General features: G+C 42.7%; 2 protein-coding genes across 7 annotated transcripts in view; one reads left to right on the forward strand and one right to left on the reverse strand.

The window, feature by feature from the left end:
- LOC309340289 (cohesin subunit SA-2-like) overlaps positions 1–1,529 on the reverse strand; it is a 60,972-nt gene extending 59,443 nt beyond the window's left edge. For 3 of the 5 annotated variants that reach the window (XM_081858961.1, XM_081858960.1, XM_081858959.1), the window contains exons 1-2: positions 1,414–1,527; positions 438–553 (exon numbers count right to left, since the gene is read on the reverse strand). The gene's annotated coding sequence lies outside the window, so the exon portion shown is untranslated. Of the gene's footprint in view, positions 1–437; positions 554–1,413 lie in introns of all 5 variants that reach the window. The other 2 variants (XM_081858957.1, XM_081858958.1) reach the window with 2 other exon arrangements.
- A 134-nt stretch (positions 1,530–1,663) lies between these two features.
- GTPBP6 (GTP binding protein 6 (putative)) lies at positions 1,664–14,865 on the forward strand. Of its 2 annotated transcripts, none has more exons than XM_081858982.1 (10): positions 1,664–2,147; positions 2,699–2,836; positions 3,546–3,616; positions 4,682–4,812; positions 6,177–6,247; positions 7,576–7,734; positions 8,646–8,854; positions 10,044–10,192; positions 11,198–11,350; positions 14,212–14,865. In XM_081858982.1, exons 1-10 carry the CDS (start codon positions 1,796–1,798, stop codon positions 14,354–14,356), a joined length of 1,578 nt encoding a protein of 525 aa, XP_081715108.1. In that variant the 5' UTR covers positions 1,664–1,795; the 3' UTR covers positions 14,357–14,865. The 2 variants fall into 2 exon arrangements, with proteins under 2 accessions (XP_081715108.1, XP_081715109.1); XM_081858983.1 differs by having other exon boundaries at positions 1,975–2,185.
- Positions 14,866–17,625: the final 2,760 nt, after the last annotated feature.

The following is a 17,625-nucleotide window of genomic DNA, read 5'->3' on the forward strand; positions in this document are numbered from 1 at the left end:
TCCGTTCCAGAGCCCCATTCGCAACATGAGCAGAGTGCAAGCCACAGCTGCACGTCTGCGCATGACGTCATGAGTGAATATGCGTGAGCGGCGAAACCCGAAAGTAACCCATTCCAGTACTTCCGCGTCTCCGCGGGACGCAATCTGAAAAGACGTAACCTGAACCGAATGTAACAAGAGGTAGGACTGTAGAATAAAAAAATAAATATGTGGTTATGATGACCACAGGCTTTGATGTCCTTAAAAGCTGATTAGGCCTAAATGGGACCCTCAAGGATAAAGGTTTCATGCCACTAAATAGGTACGAGGAGAGGCTGACAACAGCCAGGGAGAGTGATCACCTTCATAGACCTGCCTGTAGGCCTAGTAGATGCACCTGCCTGCAGGAAATCTGGCCTAGATAAGCCTTTCGTCTGATCCAACAGGTTTCTTCTTACCTCCTTAATTTCTATTGAAATTCTCCAAGTCACTGTCTTTCAGCCTAATGTGCCTCAGAAGGTTGTTGTGGGGATAAAACAGGGAACGGAGAACCGTGTACACCACCTTTAAGTTCCTAGGGAGGAAAAAGGTGGTGGGGAAAGAAAGAAAGAAAGAAAATTTCACCAGTGGCGCAATGACAAAATTCATTCTACATCTACCTCATTTAAAACCGTTGCTTCGTGTGTTATGAAATATAATACACAGAAAAAAGAGATTTCTATATAAATACGATTTACCAAAGAGAAAATAATCCCCTTTTTAAAAAGAGATTTTTTTTAAAGGTGGGGGGTGGGGGTGGAGAGAAACCTACAGCTGTTTAGAATAGGGCATATAATTCAGAAAAAGAAATATTTTTACAGTTATCATGACTGCAGCTAAAGAGGAAGTACAACCCAAATACAGAATGATTACTATGATTATCATTAATTATACCCCGCCCATCTGGCTAGGTTTCCTCAGCCAGGGCAAAGGAAAGTATGTTCGTGGGAAGGAGCAAGGCAAGATTTGAATGCAAAAAAAAGATATTCCCAAACAACAAGATGAGACTGTCGTCATTCGGGGGGGGCGGGGGGTTGAGACTCCTGTGTCCTTAACCACGCCAGAAAATCAACAGGTACAAATTTCACACGGGGCAGGTGGGTGGGAGGGGCCGGAATAGGGTGCCAAAAACTTCCAGCGGTTGAATTCCTGCCTTGCTCGGAAACTCCCACCCAACCTTGTAAGCTGCGAAGAGGCTGCGAAGTGGAGCAGAGCGCAACGAAGCGGGAGAAGCAGGAGCAGAAAGGGAGAGAAATTCGCCGCGCAAGGCGGAAAGAGGTGGAAAGGGGCGACGACCGAGAACGCGGCGGGTCACGCGCGCGGAGCGTTGCGCAAGCGGGTCCCTCCTCAGCCCGGACACTGACCGCCCACCCGCCCGCGAGCGCGCCCCCCTACCCTTCTGCTGGCCGACAACGGCCCAGGCGAAGGCCCGGTTCTGACACGGGCGGAGCGGCCCGCCCCGGCGTTCAATCACAGCAGCGGCACGAGCCCCGCCCTCAAAAGTCGCTCGAAGCTCCCCGATCCCTCCTCATCATCACGTGCCGCGACTTACCCAATAGGAACGAGATTTCCGCTTTGGAACGCTCTTCCTTCAAGCCCCGCCCCTCTCATGGCAACTGCTTCTGCTCCGGGTTGGTGTGGGGCGGAGCTAGAGGAGGGGGCTGGGCTTTGCGCCCGGCTCTGTTCCAACCGGTGATGGGACCCGCGGAGCGTGTTTTGGGGGACGGACAAATCGCGACTGGGGGGACTTAATGGGTGTTACACACACGCGCGCGCCATGGTCCTCGTGAGTCTTCGGTGGCGGCAGCTGCTGCAGAAGTTGCGCGTCGCTATTCCTCTCCCAGCGGCTGGGCGTTTAGCGCCCGCTCCGGTCAGGTTTTGGCACGCCACTGGCGCCAGCTATCGGCTCCCGGAGTCTGGCCATGGGCCTGCTAAGGGAAGGAGGGGTTGGGACGGCAACCGGAGCAGCTGCGGAGCAGGGGGCGACGAGGAGGAAGACGAGGACGGGCTGGACATAGATGAAGATCTGCTGGAACCGAGCCTGCCCACTCTCCCTCTTGACGCCCAGAAAGTGTTTCTTGTTCACCCAGCTGTGAAATGGGGGCCAGGCAAGCCGCAGCTAACCACAGGTGTGATGCCAGACGTCAGGCACAGCCACACAAGAAAGGTTGTGTGTCTGCAACGCAGCTGCGCCCAGCTTGTCCTCCTGTGTGTTGTACTCGCACATGGAGTAACGGTGTTGGCACCAGGCATAGAAACCAGCCCAAGTCATCACAAGTCAGCTGCCTCTCAGCCTAACCTACCTCTCAGGGGATTAAATGAGATGGGGGGGGGGATCCATGCACACCACCTTGAGCTCCATGGGGAAAAGGGAGGGGTATAGATGCAATTATTGTTAATAATACCATTATGGTGCATTAAACTGAATTTGGGGTGACTTCTGCACGGGTTTATGGGACTTTGAGCACATGTGAAACTGACTTGGAACAGAAACAGACTGGTGTCTCCATCTCTAGACGTGACATTGCCTCTAGCTTGAAGGGTGTTAACTTTCCAAGATTTCATTTCGTAGATGTACTTTTCATTATAACTGTGTGTTTATGGATAAACAGATGTTGAAAATGGATGATGTTATGTGACTAGAACTGTATTTGTATCAATTTTCTCTCCCAACTGACAGCTGAACTACAACTAGCTGAGGCTGCTGCTCTCATAAACACCATACAGAACTGGACAGTTGTAGATAAAATAATCCTTTCTACAAAAGTTCCTGACAAGAAATTTATCTTTGGCAAAGGGAATTTTCAGCTTCTGACTGGTAAGACAGAAGAAAGCTTTGAAGCTTTTTTCTTTTCTCCTTTAATGCTTCACATTATCATTTTCATAAAATGAAAGGAAACCCCGTAGTATCTAACCATCAGATTTATATACTCATTTAAATACTACATGTTCTAAATGGGGGGGGGGGGGTTGAATGGCTATAACTTTGAAATATTTCACTATGACTGATTCAGTGAAATGTTTAGGTTTGCTATAATAAATAATAACAGTTGACTGTACATAATGGACTGGTTCAGTTATAACTCTCTTTAACCTGCAGCTTATTAAACTCTGAGCAAGCTTTCTGCATGTGTACTACCCGCTTACCCCTTCCGCTCATGCACCAGCTGTTGCACTTCTGTTGTTTTCTAATGCACCCAAATTGGGGGAACAGATTAATATCCATATGCATTAATCCAACATCAGATATTGGTAGTAGTTCAAGTATAATGCTATAATCTGGCTATCTGCAAGAGTTAGTCAGATGTTTTCTTAGCAAATGACTGATGCTGAAACTCTTGCCTTACCTGAGGGTGTGAATTGTCCCTAGGAATGTGATTGATGAGTATTTGTAGGACACGGCGGAGGAAGTGGGTGCCTGCCCTGCCAACCCTTGAGAAATGCCTAAAATGCAGGGCTACTATTTCACTTTTTTTAAAAAAAGTCAATATGTTACAAAATTATGTATCTCAATACTTTTCTTTTAGATAAGATTAAAGGACTGTCAAACGTATCATCTGTCTTCGTAAATGTTGAAAGGCTTTCTCCTCTAACAAAGGTAATCCAAAGTTTTATATCTAAGCTAACAAGTCTTCCTTCGTGGTTCTGGAATATTTTTATTATATTGATACAGTGTGAATGTAGCTAAGAATCTGCATAAATCATTGATTTAGTAGTAGTCCAGAAGTCCAGTAGTCAAGAAATAACTCTGATTTTATTCGCTTGCTGTTGAACGGGCTAAGTAAACCTGCATAGGATTGGACTATGACAGAGTATGATGTTTGCTTCGTGGCTAAACATCACTAAATTATACCTAAATATGGTTCCATATTCCTTTTCATGCATCAGTTTGTAATATACACATGAAAAACTGGTCTAGGCATTCTTTTACTTGTACCTCAAATGCTTCCTTGTGATGACATTTCCCCTCTGTAGCATAAATACAGACCACACAATGTTGTAATGCAGTAGTTTACTCAATCCACTCCACTAGGTACCAGCTGCTGGTGGGAGCAGGGAAACTCACAATGCGATAGTGCCCGGTGATATGCTACATATTCACACATGCTATGCCAGAGAAGAGGAAACTCATCATAGGTGGTGACTTGGGTGTAGGTGAAACCATGTCTAGAAAGGCTTATGGAGCATAGAGGCTTCTTCAGAATATATTGCTCCTGTGTTGTCCAGCAAAGGGCCAGGGATACATAGACCTCACTCCCATGCCTTTGCATTAACAACATGACTGTGTGCTGATAGAAACTTTGCACATACAGTTGCATGCACAAAGGCTTCTATGCACTCCAGAAGCCTGTGCAGTTCAGTTTCCAGGTGACATAGAAGCCTTTGCACGTACAGCTGTACGTGTGAAGGGTCTGTTGGTACAGATAGTTGTGTTGTTCGCATGAAGTCTATGGGATGAGGCTACTTGGTCCATCCCCATTCCAGGAGTGACATCTTCTATATCGGAGGGCTATAAATATGCAGAAAATGAAGCACAAGGTTTTGCAATCAAGTCCTTAAAGCCATTAGATGCTAAATTTACAGCAGTACATTGTTAAAATTCTGAATTCCATCAAATTCACAGGCAATATAAAAACCTTCAGTTTATTTTATCTTTTAAAAGAAAGAACTTGAAGAAGCCTGGCAAGTGAAAGTCTTTGACAGATACACAATCGTCCTTCATATTTTCCGCTGCAATGCTCGAACAAAAGAGGCAAAGCTCCAGATAGCATTGGCTGAAATCCCACTTCTAAGGTACTTAAAGCAATGCACATTTCATGTTAGTATCTGAATAGAAAGTAGAAATGCTTTCAGATAATAACTCAGAATTGACTTGCCTGTTATGTAATATACTGATAGATGTAACTACATCTATTGTAACTACATTACAAAGCTTAGATCAGTCTTTCCCAACCTGGTGCCCTCCGGATGTTTGGAACTACAATTCCCATCAGCTACAACAGGCCATGTTGGCTGAAGCTGATAGGAGTTGTAGTCTGAAATATCAATAGAACACCAAACTGGGGAAGACTGGTTTGTATGTTTTATTTGAAAAAATTATAAAATATAACATGGCAGCTTACAACTTATAAAAGCAGCTTTAGATCAAGTTAAGAAGCTTTTTAAAGCTATTTTGCAGTTACCTTTTTTTTGTTAAAAGATATATACATGGATTTTTTTTATCATTACAGTTTTTATGAGTGCTTATTCATCACTTTCATCTCCTTTCAGGGCTGTGTATGTAGTTTTCAGAAGTTCTGATAGACCCTTAACATACTTTTTTATGTGTGAAAGCACCATCGGTTTAAAAGTCCAGCATAGTACCATAAAACAGATTTCTTTGCCAATGAAAGTATTATGTTTAAACGATCAGAAAGAATCTGATCTTAGCTAATGTTAATTATGTGTAAGGTTACAGTCATAGCTGTCAACGTTTCCCTTTTTTAAAGGGAAATTTCCTTATTCTGAATAGGATTCCTCACAAGAAAAGGGAAAAGTTGACAGCTATGGTTACAGTCCTATGCCAATTTAGCAAGTGCTGTCAAACTCAGTGGGGTTTAACTTCTGGCTAGGCATGTATAGGCTTGTGCTTTAGGTCTCATTAAAAGCAATGGTATTTACTTTAACTGCAACTAACTTCTTTCATAGGGACGCGGGTGGCACTGTGGGTAAAACCTCAACACCTAGAACTTGCCGATCGCATGGTCGGCGGTTCGAATCCCCGTGGCGGGGTGCGCTCCCGTCGTCCGGTCCCAGCGCCTGCCAACCTAGCAGTTCGAAAGCACCCCCGGGTGCAAGAAGATAAATAGGGACCGCTTACCAGCGGGAAGGTAAACGGCATTCCGTGTGCTGCGCTGGCTCGCCAGATGCAGCTTGTCACGCTGGCCACGTGACCCGGAAGTGTCTGCGGACAGCGCTGGCTCCCAGCCTATAGAGTGAGATGAGTGCACAACCCTAGAGTCTGCCAAGACTGGCCCGTACGGGCAGGGGTACCTTTACCTTTACCTAACTTCTTTCATTGGTTTCAACTAATTTTATCTGAGTCGCATCCATTGTAACTTAACTGTCAATAGACTTTTATGGCCATTGAAAGGCATATTAATTTTTTTATCCCTCAGGACCAATGTAAGAAATGATGTCAATCGGTTGGATCAGCAGAGAGGTGGCTCAAGATACATTATGGGTTCAGGTAGGCAGCATTTATTGTGGAAATCAATAGTAAAAAAACTCCATCACTATTGCAATCAAGGGCTTTGCTGCAAACACTGATTACCACCCACAAGCAGCTTGTCTTTATGGAACTGTTCTTGTAGTGATTCCTTTAGAGCCATGCATATGAAACATGTTTGCTTAGACTTGGTTCTGTGGATTCTCCCAGAAAATCTGTGGCCTGGTTAGCACGTAATGCTAATCTAAACCATAGCTAAGCATGAATTGCTGCTGCCTTGCTCTTCCTCCCGATTCTGCTGTTGCCATGCTACCTGAAGATAAGCTGTGGTTTGGTTTTGCGTTGCATCCAAATCCAACTCATGGTTTGTCTCCCGACAAAGCATGAGCTAAAGTCAAGCTTTTTTTCTTGGCTTACCCGTGGGTTCAGACATAATGTCAAGCCAAAACCATGCCTACTCATGATTTGGCTTAGCATTATGTGAAAACTGGGGTAAGAATAAAAGGGAGTCTGGCATCCTTTTTACAGATCTTTCCTGAAAAAGGCATGCCTGTGCTAGTATGTTCAAGGTTAAAGACTATTCTAGCTGCAATAGGCAGGTGTGGCAGCCATGTTCAGTGTTCTGTACATTTAAGCAATACAGTGGTACCTTGGGTTACAAACACTTCGGGTTACAGACTCCGCTAACCCGGAAGTAGTACCTCGGGTTAAGAACTTTACCTCAGGATGAGAACAGAAATCGTGCGGCGGCAGCAGGAGGCCCCATTAGCTAAAGTGGTACCTCAGGTTAAGAACGGAACTCCGGAACGAATTAAGTTCATAACCAGTTACCACTGTGTACACATTTTTTATTGTGTTCCACCAACTGCTGAATCCTTCATCTCCCTTCCAAAATTTTATTTTCATATACAGTGGTACCTCCAGTTGTGAACAGGATCCATTCCGGAGGTCCGGCCGTATCCCAAAGTTTTCTCAAAAGGAGAGACCTCTTCTGCACATGTGCATGCAGCAGTAGACCGCTTCTGCGCATGTGCGAGTGGCGAAACACTTCCAGGTTTGCCGCTTTCGCAACCCGAAGTTTACATTATCCGAGGGTAACGTAACCCGAGGTTCCAGTGTATATTAAAATTCTTTATTTTATGTTATCATTACTGATTATGGAAACTGTTACATTTTAACAAAAATTATACATGACTTTTTGGATTGTTTCCAGCTTTTATTTTTACTGTTGTGTGATTATTATTTTTTAAAAATAATAATTTTGCAAAGACTTAATCTTTGTTGTCGCCCTTGTTTCCTTCATGTGTTCCAAATAGTTGATTTTTGCTTTGCTGCTGCTTGCCTTTCAGGTGAAACGTTCATGGAAGTGCAACTTCGCCTCTTAAAAGAAAAGGAACTAAAAATTCGAAAAGCGCTAGAGAGGCTTAGAAGAAAAAGGCGCTTACTCAGAAGTCAAAGAAGAAAGTCAGAGTTTCCTACTATTTCAGTAATGGGCTACACTAATTGTGGTAGGGAACAGCAGCACAAATGCTTATGTTGCTAGTATTTAAGTACTTGCTGGAAATTCATGTAAATGTGAAGAGAGCTTTGTGTAAGGAAGTTTTAATTCTTGGACTGTAACATGTATGTATGCCAGTTCTTCCTGAGAAAACAAAGTGCTTTTTTGTTACTTAGTAGGGTCTCCCGCATATCTAAAATCCTTGATAAATGATAGAGCCTAAGCCTCTTTGCAAAGTTTTCACATTCTGCATTTGCCATGTGTGGAAGGGGATTCCTGAATACCCACCTGTGTTTATTGTGTAGTAGTATTTCAGAAAATAACTTACAAGGAGTACCAGATCCCACCACAAGATAGGTGGAGCCTGATATGTAGGAGAAAAAGAATTGAAAACTGAAGAGATTTCAAGGACAGCTAGAAAATAAGACAGAAGCAGCAAAAGTGCACTAAAGGGGAGGGGGAAATACAAGCTGTTTAGGACCTCAGGGTTTCCTGTTACTGGTGTTGAAACAACCCTCTCATCAATCACAGCTCTGATTTCACTCCTTGGCTACAAATGCTGACAGGTAGAAGCAGTCAGGCTGGCTCATTTCACAGAAGGGTGCTGCACACTTAGCTCCATAACTGTATTTTGGGAAGGGAAGGCAAGGGAAGGGAAGGGACTTGGATCCTGGGACCCCCTACCAGTCACAGAAAGACTCACAGGCACACTTCCTTCTGTTCAAATGAAACCTGATGGATCATGATCTCCTGAACACCTGTCCGTAACACACTAATGTGCACCGGCATATGGATTATAAAATAGTATTGACATGGTTGCTGGTTTTGTGCTTCTATAAATGACAAGTCTCCATCCCATTAACTCCCCCCCCCCTTTATAATTGTGGCTGGTTCAGCTTTTCCTTCCTTGATTTCTGTTAGGTAAAACCACTCTAATCAAGGCCCTTACTGGGGATTCAGCACTGCAGCCTCAAGATCAGCTCTTTGCAACATTGGACATTACAGCCCATGCTGGCCTCCTGCCATCATGTCTGACTGTCCTGTATGTTGACACGATTGGATTTCTGTCTCAGCTGCCCCATGACCTTGTGGAATCGTTTTCAGCTACGTTAGAAGATGTAGCCTGCTCAGTAAGTACAACCACCACCGTTCAACAGATATGGAGCCTAAAAGCCAACAAACATATTTGGGAGAAATTACTCTTAAGGTGGGTGCAAATACTGGTCCCCTGGATACTAGGCACTTGTTTCTGAGGAATTTATAGGCTTTGTTTGACGAACCTAGAGGAAGAGTTGAGGACTGCAACATACTGTGCTCAATTTGTATTGGACATTGTCATAAGTGGGGACGCGGGTGGCACTGTGGTCTAAACCACTAAGCCTAGGGCTTGCCGATCGGAAGGTCGGCAGTTCGAATCTCCACGAGGGGGTGAGCTCCCGTTGCTCAGTCCCAGCTCCTGCCAACCTAGCAGTTCAAAAGCAAGTCAAAGTGCAAGTAGATAAATACGTACTGCTCCGGCAGAAAGGTAAACGGTGTTTCTGTGCGCTACTCTGGTTTCGCCAGAAGCGGCTTAGTCATGCTGGCCACATGACCCAGGGGGGACGGGGGACTGTCTGCAGCCAAACGTCAGCTCCCTCGGCCAGTAAAGCAAGATGAACGCCGCAACCGCAGTGTCGTTCACGACTGGACTTAACTGTCAGGGGTCCTTTACCTTTATTGTCATAAGTGAGAACTTTAGATACAAATTTTTTAATCTGTTTAGCAAAATATCATACCTATAGGGTGCAACTCACCCTACCCCCATAATAGTTCTTACATTAATTTCCAAAACCAACCTAGATATGCTGAATTGCCTTCTTAGGTCTTTCTCAGAAATATGTTTATTTTAAGCCCTCATCTGCGTCACATATCTTAAATACTACAGTGATGCAAGAGTATTTGACAAAAGGAGCTTTACATGGGTGTGGTTTTGGTTCAGTTTTATCTGGTTGGAGGCATCCGTTTAGCTTTTTCAAAAGTTTCTTTTTCCTGGTCTATTTTTCCTCTGTTGTTCCAAGGACTTCCACCTCTAGCCTTAGGAGAAGGTCGAATTGCTTAGGGTCTATAGTTAATGTTAATATGTGCTAGAGATGAAAGCAATTTCTACTTCTTGGAAAGTAAACAGGCACTCTAGAAATTAGCCAAATAATACTTCACCTAGAGTTCAGTTTTGTACCTCATCAAATAGCAGTATGAAACACTAGCCTTCTCTCTTACAGCTCTCTTTTAAAAGTCAAATAACTCAGCACCTTTTGGGGCATGCATATTATTTGTTACTAGGATTTAATCATACACGTGCGGGATGTTAGCCATCCAGAAAGCAACCTCCAGAAGGAAAGCGTGCTATCGGTTCTCAGGAAACTTAATCTTCCCAGCCACCTACTGGAGTCAATTATTGAAGTTCACAATAAAGTGGATTTGATAAATAGGTAAGAGGTAACAGAATGTTATCGTCTATATCTCCCGGCTATCTCAATTATTAATCAAGTTAAACTAGAGTATTGCAATAAGCTGCAATGTGCCAGATTCATTTTCTGCATTGCTGGCAAAACGCCACGGCCCTGTCAACCTGGACAAGAGCCGAAAGTCAGTGGGTGGAATCCCTGGCATTCATGGAAGGGCTTTTGATCCATCAGACACCTCCACGCTGGTCTGGAAAATCCTTCCACTCTCTGGAGGGGTACAGGGGTTAGCAGAGGCTTCTGCCGAGTCAAAAGGCCTTCCATGAATGCAAGGCGGATGGTTGGATTCCACCCAGCATGGCCAAAAATTGAGACATTTTCTCTAACTCACAATGCCAAATGACTGCTAGGTGGAATCCAGCGCACAACAGTTTGTGTTTTATTTATTTCCTCAGTTTTAAATGTTATTTAAATATAAATTATGTTGTGTCCTTTAAACCGGATTGACTGGTTTATGAGTTTCTTAGAAATAAAACATTTAATATTTACAACACTCAAAAGAGCTGCTTGCTTTTAATGAGGCTCAGAAACATGCAACACTTTGGGAATTGAAAAGTTGCACTTACAGAAGACCATAATGAAGAAAAAATTAATTTGTACTACATTTACAGTGAAGACAGACGTAGCACCTGAGCTATGTGATTAGTTTAAGAGCGAAATAACCCTGCATTTACTTCAATATTTTTGATACTAGATAGTGGTAGGAACCAGAGTCAACCACATGCCTGATCAGGTTTGAATACCTGAATTTTACCATTCTTCTGATCCTGATACTCTTGAATTTTCCCCAAACAAAATGATCTTGGAGCTTAATTCCAGAATGTTCTTCTTACATAGAATGGAATCAAAATATGAGCATCATCTTAATATGTCTGAAACATTCCTAGGCCCACAGCAACAAAACACACTGTGTATCAACTATATTGTTTCCTGCTGCCAAGACCTGACTTTCTGACCTCTGCTTTCTTCGAGGTATCATCCGGCTGAGCCAGATGCAATGGCAATTTCTGCTCTCCTCGGGCATGGTTTAGAAGAATTAAAAAAGGAAATAGACAGCAGAGTTTTGAAAGTAACTGGGAAAAACATTATGACAATTAAAATTGATCTATCTGGACCTCAGCTCAGGTAAGGCTACTTACTGGTTGCGGGGTGTTTGTTGTAGAGCAAATTTGTATCTAGGATCTTTTTCATCAAACACAGATAGCTTTTAGGTCTTTCGCCACAGCAAAGTTTTAACACATCTTTAAAAAATAGCTTCATTTTCCTTGCCAAACCCACAACTTGCCTGTGTTCTGTTGGTTCTGTTGTAACAGTTAAAGCTGAAAGAGTTCCCTTCTTGGTGTGTTGGTTAGCTTTCTTGACCTTGAGTTTGGTGAAATATGTCCTTGGGTGCCACCAGGCTGTTGACTCGTAATCATGCTGCTGCTGCTACTACAGAACACATCACCAATGCTTCCCATTGACTGTCTAGACTGCAGTCACAGAACTGCTTTGTTTCAATGTACAGTGGTACCTCAGGTTAAGTACTTAATTCGTTCTGGAGGTCTGTTCTTAACCTGAAACTGTTCTTAACCTGAAGCACCACTTTAGCTAATGGGGCCTCCCGCTGCTGCCGCCAGAGCACGATTTCTGTTCTCATCCTAAAGCAAAGTTCTTTTTTCCCCTTTTTTTGATTTTCACAAAATTATAAACACACAAACAAACAAACAAAAATCATAACCTTATTAAAACTAATCTTATTAACATTGTTAAGTAATAATAATAATAATAATAATAATAATAATAATAATAATAATAATAATAAAATAATAATAATAATAATTTATTATTTATACCCCGCCCATCTGGCTGAGTTTCCCCAGCCACTCTGGGCGGCTCCCAATCAGTATTAAAAACAATACAGCATTACATATTAAAAACATCCCTGAACAGGGCTGCCTTAAGATGTCTTCTGAACGTCAGGTAATTCTTTATCTCTTTGACATCTGATGGGAGGGCGTTCCACAGGTCGGGCGCCACTACCGAGAAGGCCCTCTGTCTGGTTCCCTGTAGCCTCACTTCTCGCAATGAGGGAACCGCCAGAAGGCCCTCGGTGCTGGATCTCAGTGTCCGGGCTGAACGATGGGGGTGGAGACGCTCCTTCAGGTATACAGGACCGAGGCCGTTTAGGGCTTTAAAGGTCAGCACCAACACTTTGAATCGTGCTCAGAAACGTACTGGGAGCCAATGCAGATCTCTCAGAACCGGTGTTATGTGGTCCCGGCGGCCACTCCCAGTCACCAGTCTAGCTGCCGCATTCTGGATTAATTGCAGTTTCCGGGTCACCTTCAAAGGTAGCCCCACGTAGAGCGCATTGCAGTAGTCCAAGCGTGAGATAACTAGAGCATGCACCACTCTGGCGAGACAGTCCGCGGGGAGGTAGGGTCTTAGCCTGCGTACCAGGTGGAGCTGGTAGACAGCTGCCCTGGACACAGAGTTAATCTGCGCCTCCATGGACAGCTGTGAGTCCAAAATGACTCCCAGGCTGCGCACCTGGTCCTTCAGGGGCACAGTTACCCCATTCAGGACCAGGGAATCCTCCACACCTGCCCGCCTCCTGTCCCCCAAAAACAGTACTTCTGTCTTGTCAGGATTCAACCTCAATCTGTTAGCCGCCATCCAACCTCCAACCGCCTCCAGGCACTCACACAGGACCTTCACCGCCTTCACTGGTTCTGATTTAAAGGAGAGGTAGAGCTGGGTGTCATCTGCATACTGATGAACACCCAGTCCAAACCCCCTGATGATCTCTCCCAGCGGCTTCATATAGATATTAAAAAGCATGGGGGAGAGGACAGAACCCTGAGGCACCCCACAAGTGAGAGCCCAGGGGTCTGAACACTCACCCCCCACCACCACCTTCTGGACACGGCCCAGGAGGAAGGAGCGGAACCACTGTATAACAGTGCCCCCAGCTCCCAGCCCCTCTAGACGGTCCAGAAGGATGTTATGGTCGATGGTGTCAAAGGCTGCTGAGAGATCCAGCAGAACTAGGAAACAGCTCTCACCTTTGTCCCTAGCCCGCCGGAGATCATCAACCAGCGCGACCAAGGCAGTTTCAGTCCCATGGTGAGGCCTGAATCCCGATTGGAAGGGATCCAAATGGTCCGTTTCCTCCAGGCGTGCTTGGAGTTGTTCAGCAACCACCCGCTCAATCACCTTGCCCAAGAATGGCAGATTTGAGACTGGGCGATAGTTGGCCAAATTGGCCGGGTCTAAAGATGTTTTTTTAAGAAGCGGTTTAAGTGACTTCCTCGTATCCCCCTAGTTGAATTTCAGTGCAAATCATTTTAACAGTTTTCCAAATCAAAATTCTTATAAACTTAACTTAATCACTTAACATCTTTCTTTCTTACCAATTCAGCATTAAACATATTAATTCATCACATTACATATTTAAATCCTAAGCCTATCTGGTAATTGCAAGCTTTTTCCAATTTAACTTAGCATATTTAACTAAATAGTCATTAAATTTCGTCCATTCTTCCTGATACTCCTCCTCCTTCTGGTCACGGACTCTTCTGTTCAGGTCGGCTAGTTCCGAAAAATCCATCATCTCTGAAGCAAAGTTCTTAACCCGAGGTACTATTTCTGGGTTAGGGGAGTCTGTAACCTGAAGCTTATGTAACTTGAAGTGTATGTAACCCGAGGTACCACTGTAGAAGGGAGCTAAGGAGTTCTTATTCTTCATATCGGGTTAGGGAACCCTCAGCCCTACCCTACCACCTTCCTGTGCCCAACTCACGTGAAGTATTTACGAGTATCGTGCAAAGTGAACGGCAATCCTGATTTGGAGCATTTGCTCAGACCAGGGAACTGCTTATTAATCTGAGCATGCAAGGGTAGGAGTGAGTGCATAAGCACACGGTGTTCCTAATACTCCAGAGATTGGTTTTTGTCTGCATACAGCCAATGTCTATAAGGCTCACTGTTTTCTGCCTTTCTAGTTGGCTCTACAAAGAAGCGACAGTGCAAGATGTGGATGTTGTTCCTGAAGATGGTACAGCCAACGTGAAGGTGATCATAAACAATTCCACTTTGGGCAAATACAAAAGACTGTTTCCTCGATCAAGTTATTCATCTTGCAGTTAACAAGATAAATTATCTTTGCAGAGAGTCTGTTTAATAGGTATTGCAGAGCTGTTAAACAAACACACACACACACACAGAGAGAGAGAGTGCTTTGCTAGAATATAGACCTTCATCCTGTTTGCTTCAGACAGACCAGGAACTGTTTGCCTTGGATTGCTGAAGAAACATATTTGTGAAAATGTCATGAGACAGTTGCAACACTTTCAGTTTATGGGGAATTGCATAAAACCACCCATTCTTGGCAAAGTGGCAGATCTATTCAATTGCTTATATGCAGGGTTTGTTATCAGTCAGAAAGCTAATTTTTAATCAAAGTGAATGTTGTTTTATCAGAAAAGTTGCCGTGATTTTCCAGACTGCTAATGCTGCTCTAACTTCTGTGTTACAATTCCTGACACTTTGTTAAAAAGTACTTACTTATTTGGAGAAGAAAAGTCCTAAAGTTTTATATTACAGGCCTGGGCTCCCCTCCTTTAACAAAAATAAATATTTAATGCCTTGAGGGGAAACTTGATTGTAGCTCTATTTTTTGCAATGTACACTTAGAACTGTTAACACTGACTAGGGATTCTGGAATACATTAGTCAGCCTTTCTGCTGCTGTTCCTTTCTTATACCCTTCATAGAAGTAGATTAGCTTTTTCTGTAACAGTGCTACACAGTGGTTGAAGTCCAGTGCTCTTATTTATTCTGTATGACTCCCTAAGGTTTGCTTTTGGAATGAATATTCATTCCCCTTCCTGTTGCCTACTGTGGTAAACATGATGCTCTAGCTAAACATTTTGTTCCTTGTTGTTGTTGTTTAGTCGTTTAGTCGTGTCCGACTCTTCGTGACCCCATGGACCAGAGCACGCCAGGCACTCCTGTCTTCCTAATTGTCCCTAAACCATGAACTTCAATCACATTCCTTATTTTTCCATAAGTAAGCCTTGATGAATTTGTTTTTTTTTTAAAATAATTTTTATTGATTTTACAACATAAACAAAAAACAAATAAACATAACACGACTTCCCCAAACCTCCCCTTCCCTGCATCCAAATTTTAAAAATTTTTAGCAATTCTTCATCCCATTTTTATATTTAATTCTCTTTAAAAAAAATTCTATTTTATAAATTTCAATTTATAGCTGTAATTCTTTGTATCCAATCCCTTGACATCTTAACATTCCGAAATTTTACAACAATTTTTAAGATAGATTTTAAATTTTTTCCAGTCCTCCTCCACTGTCTCTTTCTTCTGGTCACGAATTCTGCCGGTCATCTCTGCCAATCCCATAAATTCAGTCACCTTGGTCTGCCATTCTTCCAGAGTAGGTAATTCTTTAGTCTTCCAATACTTCGCCAGAAGGATTCTTGCTGCTGTTGTTGCATACATAAAAAAGGTCCTATCTTTCTTTGGTACCAATTGGCCGACCATGCCCAGGAGAAAAGCCTCCGGTTTCTTTACAAATGTCCACTTAAGGATTTTCTTAATTTCATTATAGATCATTTCCCAGTAGGCCTTAATCTTTGGGCAGGTCCACCAAAGGTGATAAAAAGTTCCTTCACATTCATTGCACTTCCAACAATTGTTATTGGGCAAATGATATATCTTTGCAAGCTTGACTGGAGTCATGTACCACCTATAGATCATTTTCATTATGTTCTCTTTCAGGGCACTACATGCCGTAAATTTAATACCTGTGGTCCATAACTGCTCCCAGTCAGCAAACATAATATCATGACCAATATCCTGTGCCCACTTAATCATAGCTGATTTAACCGTTTCATCCTGTGTATTCCATTTTAGCAGCAGATTATACATTCTAGACAGATTCTTGGTATTGGGTTCTAGCAATTCTGTTTCTAACTTTGACCTCTCCTTCTGAAATCCTAGTTTTCTGTCCTGCTTAAAAGTTTCATTGATCTGGAAATAATGTAACCAATCTCGAACTTTGGGTTTCAATTTCTCAAAACTCTGTAGTTTCAACTTTTCACCATCATATTCTATAATTTCACAATATTTTGGCCACTCTGTATCCATATTCAATCTTTTTACCGCCTTAGCTTCCATTGGTGACAACCACCTGGGGGTTTTACTTTCAAGCAAATCTTTATATCGGTTCCATACATTATACAATGCTTTCCTAACAATATGGTTTTTAAAATTTCTATGTACCTTTACCTTGTCATACCATAAATATGCATGCCAACCAAAACTATTATCATAACCTTCCAGGTCCAGAATGTCTGTATTCTCAAGAAGTAGCCATGGTTTCAGCCAGCAAAAAGCCGCTGCTTCATAATAAAGTTTTAAGTCCGGCAGGGCAAAGCCCCCTCTATCCTTTGCATCAGTCAAAATCTTAAATTTTATTCTGGGTTTTTTGCCCTGCCAGACAAATTTAGATATATCTTTCTGCCACTTCTTGAAACAGTCCATCTTATCTAAAATTTGCAATGTCTGGAACAGAAACAACAATCTCGGCAATACATTCATCTTGATAACAGCAATTCGGCCTAACAAGGAAAGTCTCAATCTTGACCATATATCGAGATCTTTCTTCACTTCGGCCCAGCATTTCTCATAATTGTCTTTAAATAGGTTCACATTCTTAGATGTTAAATTCACCCCCAGATATTTTACCTTTTTAGTAATTTCCAAACCAGTTTCTCTTTGAAAACTATCTTTTTCCCCCACCGTGAGATTTTTTTCCAACACCTTTGTCTTATGTTTATTTAATTTAAAACCTGCTACCTGACCAAATATTTCAATAAGTTCCAAAACTCTTTTTGTACTGGTTTCTGGCTGTTGTAATGTCAAGACTAGATCATCTGCAAATGCTCTTAACTTATAATGTTTAGTTCCGACCTGTATACCTTTAACCAGCTGGTCTCTTCTAATCATATTTAGGAAAACCTCCAGTACCGATATAAACAATAGAGGGGAAATTGGGCATCCCTGTCGTGTCCCTTTCTCTATTGGAATTTCGTCCATAACCATACCATTTACAATTAGTTTGGCCTTTTGCTCAGAGTAAATTGCACTTATACCATTTTCAAAGTTTTTGCCTACCCCCATCCCTTGGAGATTCCTCTTCATAAAACTCCAACAAATATTGTCAAAGGCTTTCTCTGCATCCACAAAAATCAAAACAGCTTTTCTATTTATGTCAGTTTCCAGAAGTTCTAAAATGTCTATAATATTCCTCACATTGTCTGACAATTGCCTGCCTGGTAGAAAGCCAGTTTGGTCCCTGTGAATCTCCTCTAACAAAACTTTTTTAAATCTTTT

The sequence above is a fragment of the Podarcis erhardii genome (genome assembly GCF_964252035.2).
Source record: "Podarcis erhardii genome assembly, chromosome: 4".
NCBI classification, from domain to species: Eukaryota; Metazoa; Chordata; class Lepidosauria; order Squamata; family Lacertidae; genus Podarcis; species Podarcis erhardii.